Source organism: Dipodomys merriami, unplaced genomic scaffold (assembly GCF_024711535.1).
Source record: "Dipodomys merriami isolate MVZ:Mamm:240054 unplaced genomic scaffold, mDipMer1.0.p SCAF_11, whole genome shotgun sequence".
In the NCBI taxonomy this organism is placed as follows: domain Eukaryota; kingdom Metazoa; phylum Chordata; class Mammalia; order Rodentia; family Heteromyidae; genus Dipodomys; species Dipodomys merriami.
In genome coordinates, this window is record NW_027202382.1 from 9,437,032 (window position 1) to 9,456,751 (window position 19,720).

Consider the following 19,720-nt stretch of genomic DNA (forward strand, 5'->3'; position numbering starts at 1 on the left):
AAGGCCAGCCACTAACAGGTGGCTATTTCATACCACAACAGTCAACAATAATCTCTCTGCTCCTGCAGCTGTGGTAGGATTCCTTGCCTGACCCAGCAATCAAATGGTAATGAAGGAAGTCATACATAAACAATTCTTAGTGATCCGTGGATGCTGAAATACCTTTATACTATCTCATGGTGCTATCACAAGGCATCAGGGTTCCATCATTTTAGCTGGATATAGAAGCCAGGCAGAAATGGCTGTTGACAGTAGATTGCTTGAGGACATGATACAGAAAATGAGCAATAAATTAAACCACTAAGTATGCTGGAGCTTCTCCCATAGATCATCACTGTTCTCCACTGCTGCTCACTGGAATGGATGGTGAGAAGCAGCAATATCTTTTACCTCATGAACTAAAAAATCTAGTTTGGCTCCTTAGGAGGACAAACTTTATAATTCCCAGAAGTATGAACTAAGGACCAATTAGTCACATCACTGAAAGGAGTATGTACATAATAGAAGGATTCTTGCCAAGCTTTCTTACATATTAAACTCTCTCTGAGAAATGAAAATACTGAGCCCAGTGATTAAAAAAAAAAAAAAACAACTCAATGGTAGGAAACAGCATGGGTTCTTTAATATGAATATGTGGCATTCATCCATCAATATACACCAGATTTCTATTTTGTGCAGTCATTTGTAGGCTGGGTGCAGTCTTGAGTACTAGCCACAGTAGGCCTCACATGCGTGCCCGTAGAATATCATCTGAAGTCCCAGGATGGCTAACTGTCAAAGCTATGAACAGCCATTTCAGACCACAAATGTTTAATCTTTCTTCCCCTGGTTCCAACTGCATGGACAAATGTTTGATATAATTGCAGATTTTTATCCTAGGTTCTTCTGTTTCTCGTTTTCAATTCACCAAGGAGTCTATTGTTATCACACTGAGACTGTGTGGTATTGAAGGAACTAGCATTTCAAGTGTATTAGTTCTAAGTCCCGACATGATGCCAGGTGTGGTACACACAAAATGTTATTTAATACTCTCAACAATCCCAAAGAGTAGGTTCTATCACATGCATTTCGCAGACAAGAAAACAGACACAGAGAGACTGACATTTGCCACTAAAAGCTGATCACAGGATTCAAACTCAAGTCTTACAGAGACTAATGCATTGCTTCAACTACCCTACTGCATACTGGCTCATCTTTCCAGAAAGTCCATTTTACAAGACTTCCTTTATGTGAAGGAAAATGAAGATAGAACTATCAGTCAGAATTCAAAATTAGCATGAGGTTTTAGCATAAGGCTAAAACACCAGAAAGACCCTGCCTATTTCGAGGTAACACATTGCTAGATCTACAAAGGTGTTTTTGGAAAAAAAACAAAACAAAACAACAAAAAAACTTCCACATGTAGAGGTCTAAGGCAGGCTAATAATTTGGCCTTCTATCAAAATGACACTAATATGTAATCTATACACTATTTAAGGAGGAAATGGAACACTGCTAGCAAGCAGACAGAGTTTTCTAGGGTCAAGGCCTTGCTGGTATGTCTTTTTAGACTTGAGGTTGAACCAGCCTGCCTCTACAAGTACCACCGGACCCTACAATACAGTCTTTGTTGATGTCTTGGTTACAACCAGGCAGCTACTAATGGGGTAAATAGCAGATACCCCTGTACCCATTCAATTAAGGCCTTTTTTTTCAAGGTCTTTGGCCTCTACTGACTATCACATATCTCATTCCCTTTCCCAGCTGGCACTGAGAGGTTAACAGCTGTCATCTGAGATACAGGCCTATTAAAATTGCATAGCACAGGTAATGGAGAACTCAGTGCAGGTCAGGACAGCAGGTAATCTGCTTTAACTTCCAAGGCAGCCTCCAGGTCCTCTGCGATCCCTGTCTCTGTGCCTTTCCTCCGTGCTGAGCACACTGGAGTACCTTTTCAGAGCTATCTTTTGGGATTCATTGAGCAGAAATGGTTATTGAATACTCTCCTCCTAAACTCAGCCATCAAGTCACTGTAGCATTGGTTCACTATGTGGGGCACTTGCAGGGGTGTGGACTCAAATGTCTCTGTGTTTCCTATCAAGGGTCCATCAAACAAACTCAGAAGTATCAGAATCTACAGGTGGCAAGTGTTGAAAAGAAACAGTCAATTGAGTTCAACACTAGTAAGGACCCTGTATAATTTGCATCAGAGGCAGGACTGCGGCTATTTTCAAATTCTTCCCATAACTGGTGGCTCTTCCTAAGGCCTCTCTTAGACATGATTTAATGATTGCTGTGACTGATCAAGTTGTAAATCAAGGATGCTGCTGATTCTAGGTCAAAACCTCCTGTAGGTTGAGACTGTTGAGAATGAGCTTTGGCGTCAGACTACCTTGGGAGGTAATCTCACGTTGGACCAACCATGGTCTATGCTCTGTTTCTGTGATACTAAGCAAGTTAATATGTTTTTGAATTTGAGTTTTCCTATCTATGAAATGGAAACCTTACTATCTGCCTTATTTAGTTGTTTGACAGGGCAGCTGACAGAATGCACATGAAGTGTTAACTGGTAGGTGTTCATATCACCTTCCTGACTTAGGAAACCAAACAGTTCACCAGACCCCAAAGGTAAGTGCCTTAGAAACACTGGTCAGTCCAAAAGGCTATTTATAGAAAAGGGACACCATTGCAGGAAGGGAATAGCCTTCTACTCAAGGACAGTAACTCTGTCTGTTTTCCTTTCTCCATAACTAAGATAGGATCTGCTTCCAAGCAAGTGTGCACCACTCACTGAATGGATGGCAGTCACAGACAGCTGTGGGAAGCCAATGGTTTTCACAAGGACAAGTCATCTTTTGCACACTCCTAGATTATAGCCTGGACACCTTTCTCAGGCATTTCAGTGATGATTTTTTTCCAAAAGGAGAAAAAAAGCTGGAGCTAGAAGTATGGCTCAAATGGTAGAGCACCTGTCTTGCAAACTTAAGGCCCTGAATTCAAACTCATCTTGCAAAACTGAACAAATGAAAACAAGCAAAAAACCCTCAAAGAAACAAAAATAAAGGAAAACCTTCATACAGAACCCAAAGGAGCAAAAACCAGAAAATGTGGATATATATTCATCTAGAAAAAAATGTCAGACTTATGAAATGTTCTCCATCCCAAACATCCTCCAAAAACCATAGCCAACCCTCCAGTCACATGAAGGAAAATGTGAAGTAATTACCATAGTATGAAAGACAGTTTAAAGGGGTATAGTTTTTTGGCCAATCAAGTTAAAACTCTTATCTCCTAAATTATGTATTACCCTGAGCAAGTTTCTGAGCTAATTAAAAGACAGCTGCCTGGTTGGTAAAATGGAATAGTAACATTTGTACTTCATTGAGTTGTTTGAGAATAAAGAAAGAGTAACAGTGGCAGACACAGTGCCTGGCATTTAGCAGGCTCCAGAGATGTGAGCTTGCTTCTTTCCTTCCTTTATCCCATCTTTCCTGCCCTGAGTCCCAGTTATTCTTAAACCTCACAAATAGGTGAGATCATGGGATGGTGTTTTGTATGTTCTTATTCTTCCTTTCCGAAGATTTTCAAAACATGAGTCACAGGAGTTCTAAATTTTCTCCTCATTTTTTTTCCCGTGAGTATGAAGTCTAAAATATTAAATCCTATTATGTAATAGGAAGCAGAAAAGTTTAGGGCTAGAGCATTAAAAGTATTGCAATTAGAAAGACAATCGAATTCCTTTTTTAATCTAAATTTCTCTGTCTTTCTGTCTTGGCTGTTCTGTCTCAAGGTGGTTAAAGAGGTAAAATCAAGCAGAGCGACAGTGACTCACACCTGTAATTCTAGCTACCTGCAATTCTCAGGAGGTTGAGATCTGAGGATTAAAGTGCAAAGCCAGCACAGGTAGGAAAATCTGTGGAGACTCTTATCTCCAATTAACCAGCACAGAAACAGAAATGGAGGTGTGGTTCTATCGTAGAGTGTCATCCCTGAATGCTGTCCCAGAGACAGAACCCAGGCCTTGGTGTGTGCCAGAAGTGTTCCAGAAAGCTGGAACAACAAAAAGTCAGATGTAGATCTGTGGCTCAAGTCATAGAGTGATAGGTTTTGAGCAAAAAAAGTTAAGGGACATTACCTAGGCCCTGAGTTTAAGCTTTGGTACACACACACACACACACACACACACAGATGTATAATCAAAGAGGGACTGGTCCTTGGCTTCCATAGGGACATCTGTTGGGTTGCTAACAAAGCAAGCTGGGCAGGTCAGAGAGAGTGTAGAAGGTTATGGTTTACAAGGGAGCCACATATGTTTGGTTTTTTCCCATCTGAGAAAGTTGACTTCTAGAATAGAACAGCCTCCTAGTTAAACTTGAATCTAGCGACAGATGAAAGGCTTTCCTTTCGTCAGTGTTCCTATGGTAGAGATCAACAGCTGTTTATATCCTTGAATACCTGAGGGTGAAGCCTTCACATCTGTCACTGGTTCTATGCCCTCAGATCGTGGTAAGGAGGAGGTAAAGTTTAGGAACACAGAAATATGCCCAGGATTCAAAGCTGTAATGCTAAGCAGATCTTTCCATGTCTCATCCTCACAGGATCTGCTAGCTGCCTAGAATTCTTCTTTCATTTTGTCCTGACAGACATCTTGATCCTTTCTATGATAATGACTTGTGACAGGACAAAGATCAAAAGGAAGGAAAAGTAGGCTAGAATCAGCAGGAGGAGGTGGAGAAAATAAAATGCAGAGAGAAAGTGACTCCTAAAAATAAGTCTTCCAAAAGCTGGCATCAGTAAAATCTAAGAAAAGACTACAGAGGTGAGCAGATGAAGAGTTTCCTATAGGGATGGTAGATGAGAGTGATTTTTATTGACCCCTAACATTTCACTTTGACAAAAAGTTAGATGTCATGAAGCCTGTGGAAAAAGATGCAGGGAAGAGCCTATCCATCCATCCAAAAACTTATAAAACATCCAGACTGGACGTAACACTTCATATTCAAGTGCCATTCTGTAGCTTTAAGAAAGGTGAAAGCTTTCACAGAAAATTCATTATAGAAATGGGTGATTACAGATTGAGACAACATGGATAAAACCATGGTGAGAAAGCTGATTGTGAGGAAATGAAATTCACTCTGGGTGGTTACAGTAAACAGAAGCATGCGTGATGGGTGTTTATTAAAACTAAAGGCTCATAAAGAGCTCAAACAACTCAGTCATAAAAGAAACTCAATTAAATAATGGGCAAAGGATTTGAACTGCATTTCTCAAAAGAAGACATGCAAATGACCAACAGGATAACTGGATAAAGAAAATGTGGCATAGAAACATAATAAAACACTATTTGGCCTTTTTAAAAAAAGGAAATGCTGTCATTTGCAACAGTGTGCATGAAGCTGAGACACATTGTGCTATGTGAAATATGCCATGCATAGAACAAAAGTTGTACATGATCTCATGTGGGATCTAAAAAAAAAAAAAAATGGAATTCAGAAGAGTAGAGTAGAATAGGAATTGCCTGGGGCTAGGTAAGATGTTGGCCAAAGAGTTCCAACTTTCAGTTGGATAGAAGAGAGAAAAATTAGAGATTATACAACATAGTGAGTACAGTTTTGTTTGATTTTAAAGTGCAGATTCTAGGTCCCACTGAAGTTAAGGAGGTCAGGTCTGGCTGGCACCATATTGGCTACATGGTAGATTGTAGGGTCTGGCATCTTGTCTTCATGCTGGGGGAAGGAAACACCCCATCTCCCAGGTAATGGTGTGCTCAGATCTCTGAAGGCAGGGGCAGGCACTTACTTGGCTGACAGGTTACTGAATCAGTCCAGTGCCCAGGACTGGGAATTTCTTGTGGATCTGTCCCCTGTGCTGACCTATTTAGGCCAGGACCAGCCTAGCCACCATTATGCCATGCCACATGTATCTCTGTGGTTGTGTCCTGTGTCCTGTCTCCTGCTCGCCTCCAGTCATCATGGAGTCCCAATTCAGCTTTCCAATGAAGCTGAATTGGCTTGTTGGTATTGTTTTTGTTATTTCTTTCCTCTTTAGCATGTTTCTTAGCTGTGTTAACATGTATTTGCGTGCTGCAGGCCTTTGTAACAACTGGCTGCCTGCAGCCTGTTAACTGTATAATAAAGACTTCAGTATTCTATATTTCAAATGTGGTTTCTGGGATGGTTCATCTTACAACACCACCTAAGAGATTCTAATTCAATTGTTAAAGGGATTTTCATTTTGAACAAAGGCCTAAGTAATTCTCTCTCTTACACACACACACACACACACACACACACACACACACACACACACACACACACACACACACACACACACACACTATTCTCCACAGCATAACATTTCCCAAAAGCTACTAATGGTATTTTATTTTTTAAAAAAGGGAAAAAGAAAAGGTACCAGGGTCAAATTAGGAAACACCACATAGTAAAACCTTCTCTTCTTAGAAATTCATAAAATGCACATTGGCACATTAAAGTCCTGTGGTAAAGAAATCAACTTCACTCAGCATTTTCCAAACTTATTTTTCCATGGAGGGAGGAGAATCCCATGAAAGATCTCTCAGAATACTAGTGTCCTACAAAGTACAGATTGGGCAGACTTGAAAAAGAAGTTTAGCTTGTTCCCCGAACATGTCAAATAACTAAAGAAATGTCTAGGAATGGGCTGGGAAGGTGGCTCAGTGGTAGAGCGCTTGCCTTGCATGCTCAAGGCCCTGAGTTCGATTCCTCAGCACCACATAAGCAAAAAGAAAAAAGCCGGAAGTGGCGCTGTGGCTCAAGTGGTAGAGCGCTAGCCTTGAGCTGAAGAGCTGAGGGACAGCGCCCAGGCCCAGAGTTCAGGCCCCACGACCGGACCCAAAAAAAAAAAAAAAAAAAAAAAAGAAATGTCTAGGAAAAAAAAAAATCAAGCCATTTTCTCTGGAAGACCAGAAGGCATCCACTAATTTCCTCTGAGCAAAGTCTAAAGCTACCTATAATGCCCTGTTTTCCAAGAAGAAGGCCAAAATTGCCTCACTCCTAAGTAACACATAGAGTTCAACTCTATGTAAAACCATAGCTGCCAGAGAGCAGGAGCCCAGGGTTCAAAGCATCCAGGGACAGACACAGAGGAAAGCAGAGAGAAGGTATTCTTGCTCATGTTTATTTATCTTTATTGCTATCATATGTTCTGTGCAGGGCACTGGCAGTTACTTGTAAGATTTCTGGAAAAAGAAAAAAAAATCCTTCTAGTACCAAAATAGCTTTTGACAGCTAATGAAAGAGTAAAAAAAAAAAAAAAAAAAAAAGACAAGGACCAAAGGAATTCCCACTTTCCTGGAGGTACTTAACATATGCCCAGGAGAGTTTCTGAGACAAGCTATATTCCTTTGGGAGCCCTACCTCACACCACATTTCCTTCCTGTTAACAGGGATGGGAGAGGGAAGGAACAGAGGAAACAGGACACGCCAAGATAACACAAGGATTCTGACAAATTTTGTGTGCTAAATATTTCAAGATGTACTACACTGCACCAATCAATTTATATTCTTTTTTTCTGTTGTAAACTTAATTATTTCCATGTGCCCCTTCTGAACTTTCCATATGTCACCTGAAGACACGCCCCTCTCCTCATCTAAAGGTGATTTCAACAATGTTTCACATACTCCCAGCTGGCCAGCCTAGAGCTTTTAAAGCAGGCTTTTCTATAGCACAGTATTTCCTCAGTCATTCCACAAATATTCTGAGCACTCACACAGAATGCAGGCACTGTGCTAGGCACTGGAGATTCAATAGTGGAAATAAGGGATTGCTCATTTCTATTGACCTTTGGCCATAAAACAATGAATCCTAAATTCATCCTGTCAGTGCATAGTAAATCCAGTGGTTGGCAGCATAAAGAAATGTAAGAGGTAGCCAGGCGCTGGTGGCTCACGCCTGTAATCCTAGCTACTCAGGAGGCTGAGATCTGAGGATCGCTGTTCAAAGCCAGCCGGGGCAGGAAAGACTGTGAGACTTCTATCTCCAATAAACCACCAGAAAAAAAAAAAAACCGGAAGTGGCGCTGTAGCTCAAGTGGTAGAGTGCTCACCTTGAGCTGAAGAGCTGAGGAACAACACCCAGGCCCAGAGTTCAAGCCCCACGACCGACAAAAAAAAAAAAAGAAATGTAAGAGGTAGAAAAGGTCTGGTCCTTTCCTTTGTGGTTGCTGGCCTACAACATAAAGCAAACCAAAGCATTTGCATTTCAAATGTTCCAGTAGGTTTAGCAGCTCTTCCAGAGTCAGAGTTAACCATGAAGCCTGGAATTAATAACTAGAGAAAGAGAGAGAGAGAGAGGAAGAGAGAGAGAGGGAGAGAGAGATGGGAGAGAATGATGTTAGGATTTTTTTTAATCGCCCTAGAATTCAAACCCCTATTTGTTTGTTCCCATAACAATCCATAGATTCCCATATTGGAACTTCTTACTTCTGAAAGAGAGATGCTACCAGTAAGTACATCACAATCAATACAACCTTAATTCATCAATTAGCAAATAAATAAGTGTGTATATACATATATATAATTTTATTTATTTATATTTATATATAACTTCCAACCCCCTCCCAGTTATCCTGAAGAGACAGACAGACAGACAGGTATAGACCTTAGTCCTAAGAAATCCAACAAAAGCAAATCTATATCCCAAGCATAAGGTACATGCCCCATTGGGGTCCATTAAAGTATTCACAAGCAGTTTACAAATGACGTTTTTTCCATTTCGATGCAGTCCTTAGCTATAAAGAAAGAAATTGCATGTCTGCAACTGGCAGAATTTAGGGAAATATTAACATAGGTGCTATCCAGCATTTAAAGGGATTCTAGCCTTGGGATCACCTTCTGCAAACTTTCTGAGCTTGGTTGGGGGTGATAAAGGGTATAGGTATGACTGAAAACAAAACTTACCCACACAGGTGGGGAAAATGTCCTCGTTATTGATCTGAACCTCAATCCAATCCATCAGAAGATTCATGTACTGGGGGGCTGGCAGCGCAGTCGGTTTCTTATACTTGAGGTCATCTTGCCACCGATACTCATACTTAGGGCCCCCGGACATCACAGGGCAGGTCTGCTCTGTGCAGAACTCACAGATGGTGCCATAGATGAGGTTGATCCGATTGAAGAAGTCCACCACATGCACTGCCACCCAGTCATTCTGATCCTCCCCACTGGGCAGCTGCACAGCCGCCTTCAAGTCCACCCCTGAGTTGAGGGATGCCTGAGCCCTTTTGTGCAGCTCAAACCTCTGTGTGCCTGGTTCAAATTTTCTCTTGGGCCGGAAGGTCTTGTCCTTGTTGAACACCTGTTTCAGGGCTATGGACATGATCTCCTCCTTTTCTTCCTTCCTTTTGCAGGAAGCAAAAAGGCACTTGGAACTTTTTAATGAGAGGTCACAGCTCAATAGAGTTTTCCACTGCCAGCCCTCGGGCCCCAGTCTTTCAGCCTGCAGCTTTTAATGTCTTTTAAACTGCCCCTTCCATCTTCTTCCTGAAAGATCTCCAAGGGAACCTCATGTTCCTCCTAAAGGCAGAAAAGAAAAGGGAACTGGTGAATGTTTAGTTTGTGTTTAAGAAACGACAAAGGTTTAAGCTAGATTTCCACCTTGCAGTCCTGGCTGTGCCATTCTCTTCCAGGTAAATACATATCTCCATATGTATTTAAACCATTGTCCTACAAACCTGCATTGGGTTGTCTAAGCCATGCAAATGCCTAAAGAAGAAAAGCCATCATACTTGCTTTCGGTACAGCCACTGTCAAATCTCTGCTGGCTCTGATTGTAGGTTGATTGTAAGCTCTATGGGCCTCGACGAAGTGCTATGGATGAATGTTGGCCAATTTTCCAATCTTATGCCACGTATGATTAGTGCTCCCCCTCGGTGAGTAAGTGTAGCATAGGACCGACCCCTGCTCTTGTAACCCCAGAGATGATGGGGGCAGGGGCTGACACAGCAGGGTCACTTAATGAGAATCCAAAACAGCTTTTGTTAGAGATGATTCAACAAACAATTTTATATGGACTCTTCCTGTATGGACCTTTTGCAGTAAAGTTGTATGGATCTTGTGCAGTAAAGTGGAGAAAGCTGGTGAGAGAGAGAGAGAGAAGAGAGAGAGAGAGAGAGAAAAGAGAGACAGAGAGACAGAGACAGAGACAGACAAGAGAAGGAGAAGGGGAAGGGAGGAAAAGGGAGAAAAGGGAGGGAAGAGGAAGGGGTGAAGAAAGGAGAGAAAGGAAAGAAAAGGAGGGAAAGAAAGGGACAGGGAGGGAAGGGAGGAAAGGGAAGAAAGCAAAAGTGGTAGTGTGAGCAATGACTGCTGATATCCAGGGAAAAACGATGAGAGCCCTAGTGGAAATAGGGGGAGGAAATCAAGAGGAAAAAGCTTCTTTTGAAATCCTTCTTGAAGTCAAGCTGTACTACTTTTGGGATCCATTCATTTCTTTCCTGAATTATTCAAGTAACACTGATTATTTTACTTCAGATAACTTGAATGAATGGGTTCGGTTCCTTTTCCAAAGATCCCTAACTGTGATAGAATTTGTTACCTCTATAATAGGTCAATCTTGATGTCCTTAATATCATTCCCTAGGTAACATTTTGAAACAGAGTTGTCTAATAGAGCTTTCTGTGGCACTTCAAATACTCTGTACTCCTTGTACACATGTGACTACTAGCCACATGTGACTTATGAGTACTTGATGTGGTCAGTCTGATGAAAGAACTGAATTTTACAATCTATTTCATTTTATTTGATTTGGGCTTAAATAGCCACACATTCCTAGTGGCTACCACTGGAAAACGCCACCTTGAAGGTTTAAATATTCTCTAATACCTTATTTGAACTTCACAGAAGTGTGGTGGAGTTTGTAGACTTACAATAGGTACAGAAGACTTACAGCAAGTATGACTTCCCCTAGATCTCTAAAAATACAATTACTTGCCTGGTAAAATATGATAGCTGCAGGGGTGCAGTTGTTGCAATCCAGTTTGTTGACCTTTAGCAAATGCTTTCACTCCATGGTCTTATATTTTAAAAAGTAATGCCTCTCAAACCATCTTTCCTGTGGGTTCATCAAGGTTTGCCCCTTTCCTCTTTTCTCCCTGCACCCACCCCCCTCCTCTGGTGGACTGGGATTTAAATTCAGATCCTTGTGCTTGCTAGCCAGGTACTTTGCTACTTCAGCCACACCCCCAACATTTTTGGCTTTAGTCAGTTTTCAGATAACGTCTCACAGTTTTTAGCAGGACTGGCATCAAACATGGATCCTCCATCTTTACTTCCCAAGTAGCTAGAATTACAGACATGTAATGTATATGTCCCAGGAGTATTCTTCTACCCAGAACTTCATCTCTATTTTTATACACCTGTCTTCCAAATTGCTTTGGTGACAATTCAAATATTCCATATAGAGAGTGACTGTATCCTGTGACCTTGACACAGGAGATAAATGACCCACTGAGGTCAAACTCTAACCAAGTGAGTCAACAGCTAAGACCAAATGCAGGATAACCATGATGGGGTGTGTTTAAAAGTACTTGGGCTAGGCACCAGTGGCTCAGGCCTGTAATCCTAGCTACTCAGGAAGCTGGGATCTGAGGATCACTGTTCGAAGCCAGCCTAGGGAGGAAAGTCTGTGAGACTCTTATCATCAAGGGTAAACACAGGAGGAGGCTGCAATGCTTGGTAAGAAATGTACGCATTATCCTGCCCATGTAATTGTAACTCCTCTGTACAGTATGTTCACAAATAAAATAAAATAAAATTTAAAAAAAAAACAAAAACAAAAACAGGAAGTGGCACTATGGCTCCAAGTGGTAGATTCCTAGTCTTGAGCAAAAATGCTCAGGGACAGCCCCCAGGCCTTGAGTTCAAAGCCCCAAGGCCTACAAAGAAAAAAAAAATACTTAGATCACTTCCTCTCTCAACTGTTTTGTTCCCACCTAGGAGTTCTACCATTCTATACTCAAATACAGCTTGATAGTGTACTCGGTCTTAAATTCTTCTTTTTTTTTTTTTTTTTTTTTTTTTTTCGTCGGTCGTGGGGCTTGAACTCTGGGCCTGGGCGCTGTCCCTCAGCTCTTCAGCTCAAGGCGAGCGCTCTACCACTTGAGCTACAGTGCCACTTCCGGTTTTCTGGTGGTTTATTGGAGATAGGAGTCTCACGGTCTCTCCTGCCCGGGCTGGCTTTGAACCGCGATCCTCAGATCTCAGCCTCCTGAGTAGCTAGGATTACAGGCGTGAGCCACCAGCGCCCGGCTCGGTCTTAAATTCTTAAGGCAAAAGAAAAATCCTGAGATATCTTATTTTCTTTCTATGGATTCCGCTCTGTGCTCAGAACTGCTGGTTACACTCCAGGACACTCCAGGGCACATCACCTGCAAGGATATCAACCCATAAGCCCTACAAAGCCTAAAGGAAGACAAGGGAGACAATCAGTTGTTCCAAAGAATACTTTCACAAAAGTGCAACCTGCCTGGAAAAAGGCTTAAGAAAACTTAAAGGCCTTAAAGGAAAACGCAAAATAAAATTCAAGCTAGAGGAAGTGGTGCTGTAGCTCAAGTGGTAGATTGCTGGCCTTGAGCTGAAGAGCTGAGGGACAGAGAAAGTTCAAGCCTCAGGACCAAAAAAAAAAAAAAAAAAAAAAAACCAAGCTAGAGGTTTAGAAGGCATGACAAGGATTTTTTTTTCTTTTTAATAGACAATAGTCCCTCTATGTCTCCAGTACTTAACTGCTTATAGAAAGCAGTAACAACGCAGAAGCTGCCTAACATGTCTTAAGCAACGAAGACACGTTTCTCTGTTATTTTACTAACAAAGGCATCGTCAGTACCTACACTCAAGTAGTCTTCTTTCATCACTTTCATGACCTTGGCTGCCATTAATTCTGCTGCTTCACCATGGCCTGGAGGTCCATGTGCATGGACAGCATCTCTGTGCCAGGTTCTCGTGACTGTCATCAACCAGTCTGTCTCACCCCAGATGAGTCAATTCTCCTCAGACGAATAAGACAGAATAAGCAAAGCAAACCCTCCATCTTGCAGTGATTGGTACAAATATTCCAGTACATGTGAAAGCTTGACTTGAACCTGGTCTCTTGAACTAGACAGGCATTTACTCAAAACCTTAGCCAGCCTGAAGAGCACTTTCTCATTTGCCTCGGTATAACAGGCTCCCCCCCCCCCCCCCCCCCAGGGAAAGGACATCTTTCTCAACCAAGTCCGGAATCTGCTGCTCTTAGCCATCACTTATTAAAGTTTTCTATGCACTAGATCTAGTTATAGTTATGTTATATACAAAGACATTGAGGTCCCCCATGGCCATGTTATATACAAATGAATTGAGGTTGAGTAAGATGAAATAATTTGTCAGAAATCACAACACTAGTAGACAGTAGGGCTAAATTTTGAGGTCATATCTCCCTGCCACTGCAATGTAGCTTGAAGGATTGACTCCTGCCTTATTCGCATAGATCAAGCAAGACAAGAGGTGCCCATGAGCAGGCTTGACCACATGCCTGTCCGCAGACATGCTATTCCAACCTAGGCCTGGCTGACAGTCCCGGTCACGCCAAGTGGGACATTCTATTCTGGACCTAATCTAAAGTAGGTACTTGGCTCTACCCTCCCAGGAATTACAGCCTGATTTTTACTCCTTTGTTTTCTTGATTAGACCCATATAAACCTGGCCCCCAAATCCAGTCCCTTGTGCAACCTCCATACCCGTGAGACGGTCTGTGCCCCTCACTAGCAATAAACAGTCCTAGCCTGTTGATGATTGAGTCCGGTCTATTCCTCTTCCACACTCCTCCTAACATATGTGCTGTGTTCTCACTCCAGCTGCTTTAAAACCCCATGAACATCTTTACATTTTTAAGGCTCTGACATATTTTAAGGTCTTCCCAACAAGGCTCTAATTAAAGCTAGAATAAGGGTATTATCAGCTCCATTTCAGTTTTATCAGCCCCATTTTACAGGTGAGTTAACAAGCTTTGATCTCCTAGCACTTGACTCAAACTGTTAAGAACTCTGATATGCTGTACACTGTGGTGTCTCTTCTGGTACAATTCAAAGTTCTCTTGAGAAGGGGATCATTGAACAAGTGGGTCCTCATACTTAAAGTCAAGGGTCACCAGTATGGCTAAGAACAGATTCATCATTCTATCAAATGACTGAACAAAGAGGCACACTTCTGTCTCTTTTGCTGGGCAATAGATACTACATATTGGTGTAGGGTCCTGTGATCATTTTGAATTAGAAGAAGGTAGCAGGAAATTCACCTGGCCTTACTGGCCAAGCCCCTTGATTATGAAGTATTCAATGAGCTATCTCAGTGGTTAGAGTCATGCTTATTTATCATCTGGTAGTGTGCAGTTCTTGTTAAAATACAGGATCTGGGGTAGCAGCTAAAAGTCTGAATTTTATTCTGTCTGTCTGTCTGTCTCTCTCTCTCTCAATCCCCTTCCTTCCCTCATTCCCCTTTCTTTTTGTGGTGTCAGTACTGAAGCTTGAACTCAGGTCTCATGCTTTCACTTAGCTTTGTTGCTAAAGTCTAGTGCTCCACCACTTGAGCCACACCTATAGTTCTGTCTTTTTTGCTCATTATTTGGAGATAAGCCTCTTAGATTTGTCTGCTCAGGCTGGCTTTGAACCTGAATCCTCACATCTCAGCCCATTGAGTAGCTAGGATTACAGGTGTGAGCCAAGTCTGCATTTCTAACAAACTTCAGGGGATGCTGGATGTACTGGTATATGGACAACATTTTAAGTCTCAAGAATAGAACTAACTCAACGAGTGTGTTAGACATGCAGATTCCTAGGCTTTTCCCCATACCTAGCAGATCCAAATTGCCACTTTCCCAAAATTATAGAGGATGTATTTGCTTTGAGAAGCTCTGGGTTGGAAAGATACCTGGCTGGCTGAGTAAATGAATGAATAAGTAAACTTCACTTGTTATTCTGTCAACAGTTTGCTTCATGAACAGAGTCTTCAAGTGAGTATGCCTGTCCTTGGGGAAAAGATTGAGGACAGACTTGTTGACAGATGAAGACACAGCCCAGGTCTTTTGATCTGGGTAGCACAGTGCCTGACACCTCTGAGACCCCCAGAGAACAACTGATGACATCCACTCCAACTATCCGTATGGAAGTCTTTCAGGCTGAATTAACAGTAGTGCTTGCAATGACACAGTGACTATTCTCAGTCCAGCATACAGAAAGAAAACAAGTCAGAAGTTTTGCCCCCCACCCCGTAGAAACTCTAAGCAAAGTTAAGGTGATAAATAGTATTCATTATTACAATGTTGATTTACACTAAATATTTGAAACCAATTGCTTATTCGATCAAAAAAATTTAATAATGGCCTTTTATTTAGCAGATACAAGGTTAGGCACTAGGGACACAGTGTTAATTAAAATTTGGCTCCTATCTATGAAAAGTTCTGATTTGATGTCCAGTTTTGGGGTTGGTTTGAAGTTTTATTTTTTATGCTACAATTCAGCACACCAATTTGGATCCTGTTATGATGCCTTCAGCATGTCACTTGGCTTAGGAATGAAAATGACAATCAGAGAAAGGAAAAAAGTAAAAAGGAACTCCAAATAAACAGAAGAAAACTGACAGGCCCTGTGTGTTCTCCATATTTTCTGCTTCATAGATCGATTTTAGCAACAACGCAAATGCACAACAAAAATATGCAGAGAGAATTTAGCTGCGCTGCAAGAGAATGTTGATGCAGTAACTAAGCAACTCTGGCAAGGCGGATTCTTATTTTTCTCTTCCTATTGATGTCTTCTGCCTCATTAGTTGGAAAATCTGAGTCCTTGCCAGGGAAAAGAAACAACTCTTCCACTTACTCCAGAGAAATCCATTTTCTCTAGTCATGATTACCTTTAAGAGGTCTTAGTGGGGCAGAAGAATGAGAGGAATGGAAAGAAGAAGGACTGAAGTTGATAACAGGGAGAACAGAAGTTTAAAGCCTCATCTGTGGCCTGAAGGACTTCTAAGGGAGTCCTTCCACTGTAGGAAGGCCATAAGAGAAATGCCCTGGAAACCCTCACATGAAAGAATATGATGGCATCTTCATTACCAGAGCTCATAGGGGCAAGAAGGGCAATAAGCATAAAGCTATTCCCACTGAATGTTTGCTGCAGAAATGCTTACTTCAAAGCCGGGCGCCAGTGGCTCACGCAGTAATCCTAGCTACTCAGGAGGCTGAGATCTGAGGATTGTGGTTCAAAGCCAGCCGGGCAGAAAAGTCTTATCTCCAATAAACCACCTGAAAACCGGAAGTGGCGCTGTGGCTCAAGTGGTAGAGTGCTCTCCTTGAGCTGAAGAGCACAGGGATAGCGCCCAAGCCCAGAGTTCAAGCCCCATGACCAACAAAACAACAACAACAACAAAATGTTTGCTTCAGACAGCAAATGAATGCTTTTTATCAAGCCGTAACCACAAATGTGAACCAAACTGGAAGACGGACTCTCATCTTTAGTTGTATTTAGGGATTTCACCCCAGCCTATAATCTCACTGCTAACTCATAGAATCTAGGCTGTACCAGCTTCTAGAATGCACTACAGCTACATGTCTACCTCCCAGGAAGACAAGGGGTCTGTCTACTTCTCTTTCAAATGGATAGCTCCTTTTCTCTGTGCCACCTTCTGATTTCTCAGAACTGGAAAGCACACGTCTGATTTGTGTGTGTGTGTGTGTGTGTGCTCACACATGTGTGTGTGCATGCCAATCTTGGGGCTTGAACCACGTCCTGGGTGCTGTCCCTGAGCTTTTGTGCTCAAGGCTAGCGTTCTACCACTTGAATCGAAATTCCACTTCTGGGTTTTCTGGTGGTTAATCAGAGATAAGAGTCTCATGGACTTTCCTGCCTGGGCTGGCTTTGGACCTCGATTCTCAGATCTCAGCCTTCTGAGTAGCTAGGATTACAGGGGTGTACCACTGGCACCGAGGAAGTTTGATTTCTTGTCCTCCCACTATATTTCTCTCTTTATGGTTGGAATTTTCCTTCTACACCCCAAATATTGAATCAAAGTAGATTAAGTTTGTATTTTAGAAGCGTGTATGTATCTAATGAGTAAAACACACACCACCAGACCTTCCCAGACTCCTTTACAGAACATGCCTAAAGCTGCCTTTGTTGTCAGCCCTTATGCAGGGTTTCACTTTCCTACAACCTCCAAATTGAAGAGATTTTTACCTAGCAGTAGCTGTGTTATTTTTTTTTCTCCAACTAACATACTTCATCTTGGAGCTGTCATATCATTTGTTAAATTACTCCAGAGAAACAGTGTTGTCTCCTTTGACCTTCTGAAGACATACCGGATTTCATTGTTTCCAAATGCCCACGTTATTTCTGAACACAGATGAGGTCAGCAGGGACAGGTGTTGCGCCATGTAAGTATGTTCCATGACCCTCTCTGCAGCAGCATCTAGCTCTTCAGTGGCCATTTGCATTGCATACTCAATTGTTCATCTACTTATTTATGTAGCCATCTGTAGGCTTTCTAACTAAAGGCATGAGTCAATATTCCTAAAATGAAAACATTGCAAGCAACACTGTGCTGCAGAAGCAACAACAACAGTGGGTCAGAGCAGGAGTTTTTGTTTTTGTCTGTTTGTTTTGTTTTGGCTAAGATTCATAATGATTCACATTTCTCAGGCTCAACAAAAGCTACCATTCAGAAAAGGCCACTTAGTGGAGAGAAGGAATAGAAAGAGTGGAAGATACCAAGAGAGACAGAGACAGAGACAGACAGAGACAGAGACAGAGAGAGAGAGATTGATTTATTTGCTGTGGTTTAATACACCACAAACTCCCAATCCATAGAAGAAAGTCTTTTTAAAACATGCTTTTTTAAATAAAGCAAATAATGCCACTCTTAAATAAAGGAATGCCAGTAATAAAGGAATGTCAGTGTGGGCTAGCATGAGATTCCAGCAATGGGGAAGTTGAATAGGTTTCGCTCAACCTTACAGATTGATCCTACTTATCCCAGTTTTACAAATGCCTATGGAAGGTAAAGTTATTATAAAAACTCAACTGGCCATTCACTCTCTTTTTTTTTTCCAGGTAAGGGGTAGGTTTATTCATCATTCTGGCTGGCACCAGGCCATGTTGGCCCTCCACGCGGCTGGGAAACGGCCATTCACTCTTTATAAAAGATGTTGTACCGATCTGATTGAGTTTTTAAAAAGGTAAAAGATTCTTCTAAGCCAGTATAAACTTGCTGTATTATTTCCAGTTCTTTTACCTAGAAAATATTCATTTTTATGGTTTACAGAAAAAGGCACATTTTTTTTCTAACATAATACCTATGTCAGGTGAAGTAAGAGGGGGGCAAAATAGGAAGGGAATGACAGCTAAAGCTAATGTAATTGCCGATATTCAAACTTAAAGCAAGTCAAAAATACAAGTATTATTACATTTTGAATTATAGGAGTAGAACAGCTGGTGTGATATCACACAGGGCAAGAAGAAAGTCATTGTCATTTACCATTTCTGTCTTTTGCTTTGACATGGGCTATGCCAACCATTTCTTGGAAAAATCTGACTCTTGAAGGAAAACTCTTTGAATTTAAGGAAGTTGGTCTCAATAATTGTCAACAGCCTTAACCATTCAATGTGACTTTGAGACTAGGAGTCTGGAAATTTTTTTTACCCTTGGCTCTAGGAGAACTGATGTTTGACATCTGGAACCACTGCAAGAGATCTTTGAAGGGGGAATGGAGAAGCCAAAAACAGCTGGAAGGCTGGAAATTGGAAAGTTCAGTTCTAACTTTCAAAAGAACACAATTTTAAGCTTGGAGGACAGACATTGTTTAAAACTGACACTAATCACAGACAAACTTTAGAGGCAATCAGTCCAATGGCTAAGAGCTTCTTTAGGATTGCTGCAAGAACTCAAGAGGGTACCTGCAGAGTATTTAGTGCATAGTAAGTCCTCTAGAGTGGCTGTTTCTCCCATATATTCATCATGAATCATAGTAACGGTTAGGACCCAGAAAGCACTGAATAAAAGGATTGTCATTATCTTGCCTTTATTATTTGAATCACAGCATGATACAAGTATTTTTGTTGTTGTTGTTTATAGACTGTCAGAGTCATGAGAAATTAAGCAGACACCCAGAATCTGTCTTAGGATGCTTAATAGTCTATCTAACTTATTCAACAACTAATGACTGATATTTATTGAGGACTTAATTTTAAATTCTCACAGCCCTATGCATAGGCATCATCATCTCCACTTTACACATAAGACAGATTAAAATCCTGTTTCACATCATAGAACCTGTAAGGAGCCAGGCTAATTCCAAAGTTCTTACCCTTCCTCTTTAGATAGCTGTATGGTTCAAAACTATTAGAAACTTCTTGAGCATATCCCAGGAAGAAAATGGAACAAACATAGATAGACACAGATCTGCATTTCATTTTCATGTGGCACTCAGAAGATGTTTTTCTTGAACCTTTGTGGTCTTAGGTTCATAAGAACGGAATACAAATCCTGACAATTTATTTAATTTGGACAAAATTGGACAATCTTTAGGAGCCTCAATTTTTCTTCTTTAAAGACAACAGTGCTTATCTCTCAAGGTAATTCCAAAAGATAAAAGATATGTTGCAAGCCGGGCGCTGGTGGCTCACGCCTGTAATCCTAGCTACTCAGGAGGCTGAGATCTGAGGATCGCGGTTCAAAGCCAGCCC

The 19,720-nt window shown here is 41.5% G+C and overlaps 1 protein-coding gene across 4 annotated transcripts in view; it reads right to left on the reverse strand.

Annotated features, from left to right (window-relative positions):
- Positions 1-19,720, reverse strand: part of Mob3b (MOB kinase activator 3B) — a 195,034-nt gene that overhangs the window by 104,408 nt on the left and 70,906 nt on the right. For all 4 annotated transcript variants that reach the window (XM_070008333.1, XM_070008314.1, XM_070008323.1 and 1 more), the window contains one exon: positions 8,919-9,533. In XM_070008333.1, the coding sequence (XP_069864434.1) occupies positions 8,919-9,336 (418 nt within the window). In that variant the 5' untranslated portion in view covers positions 9,337-9,533. The remainder of the gene's footprint in view (positions 1-8,918; positions 9,534-19,720) is intronic.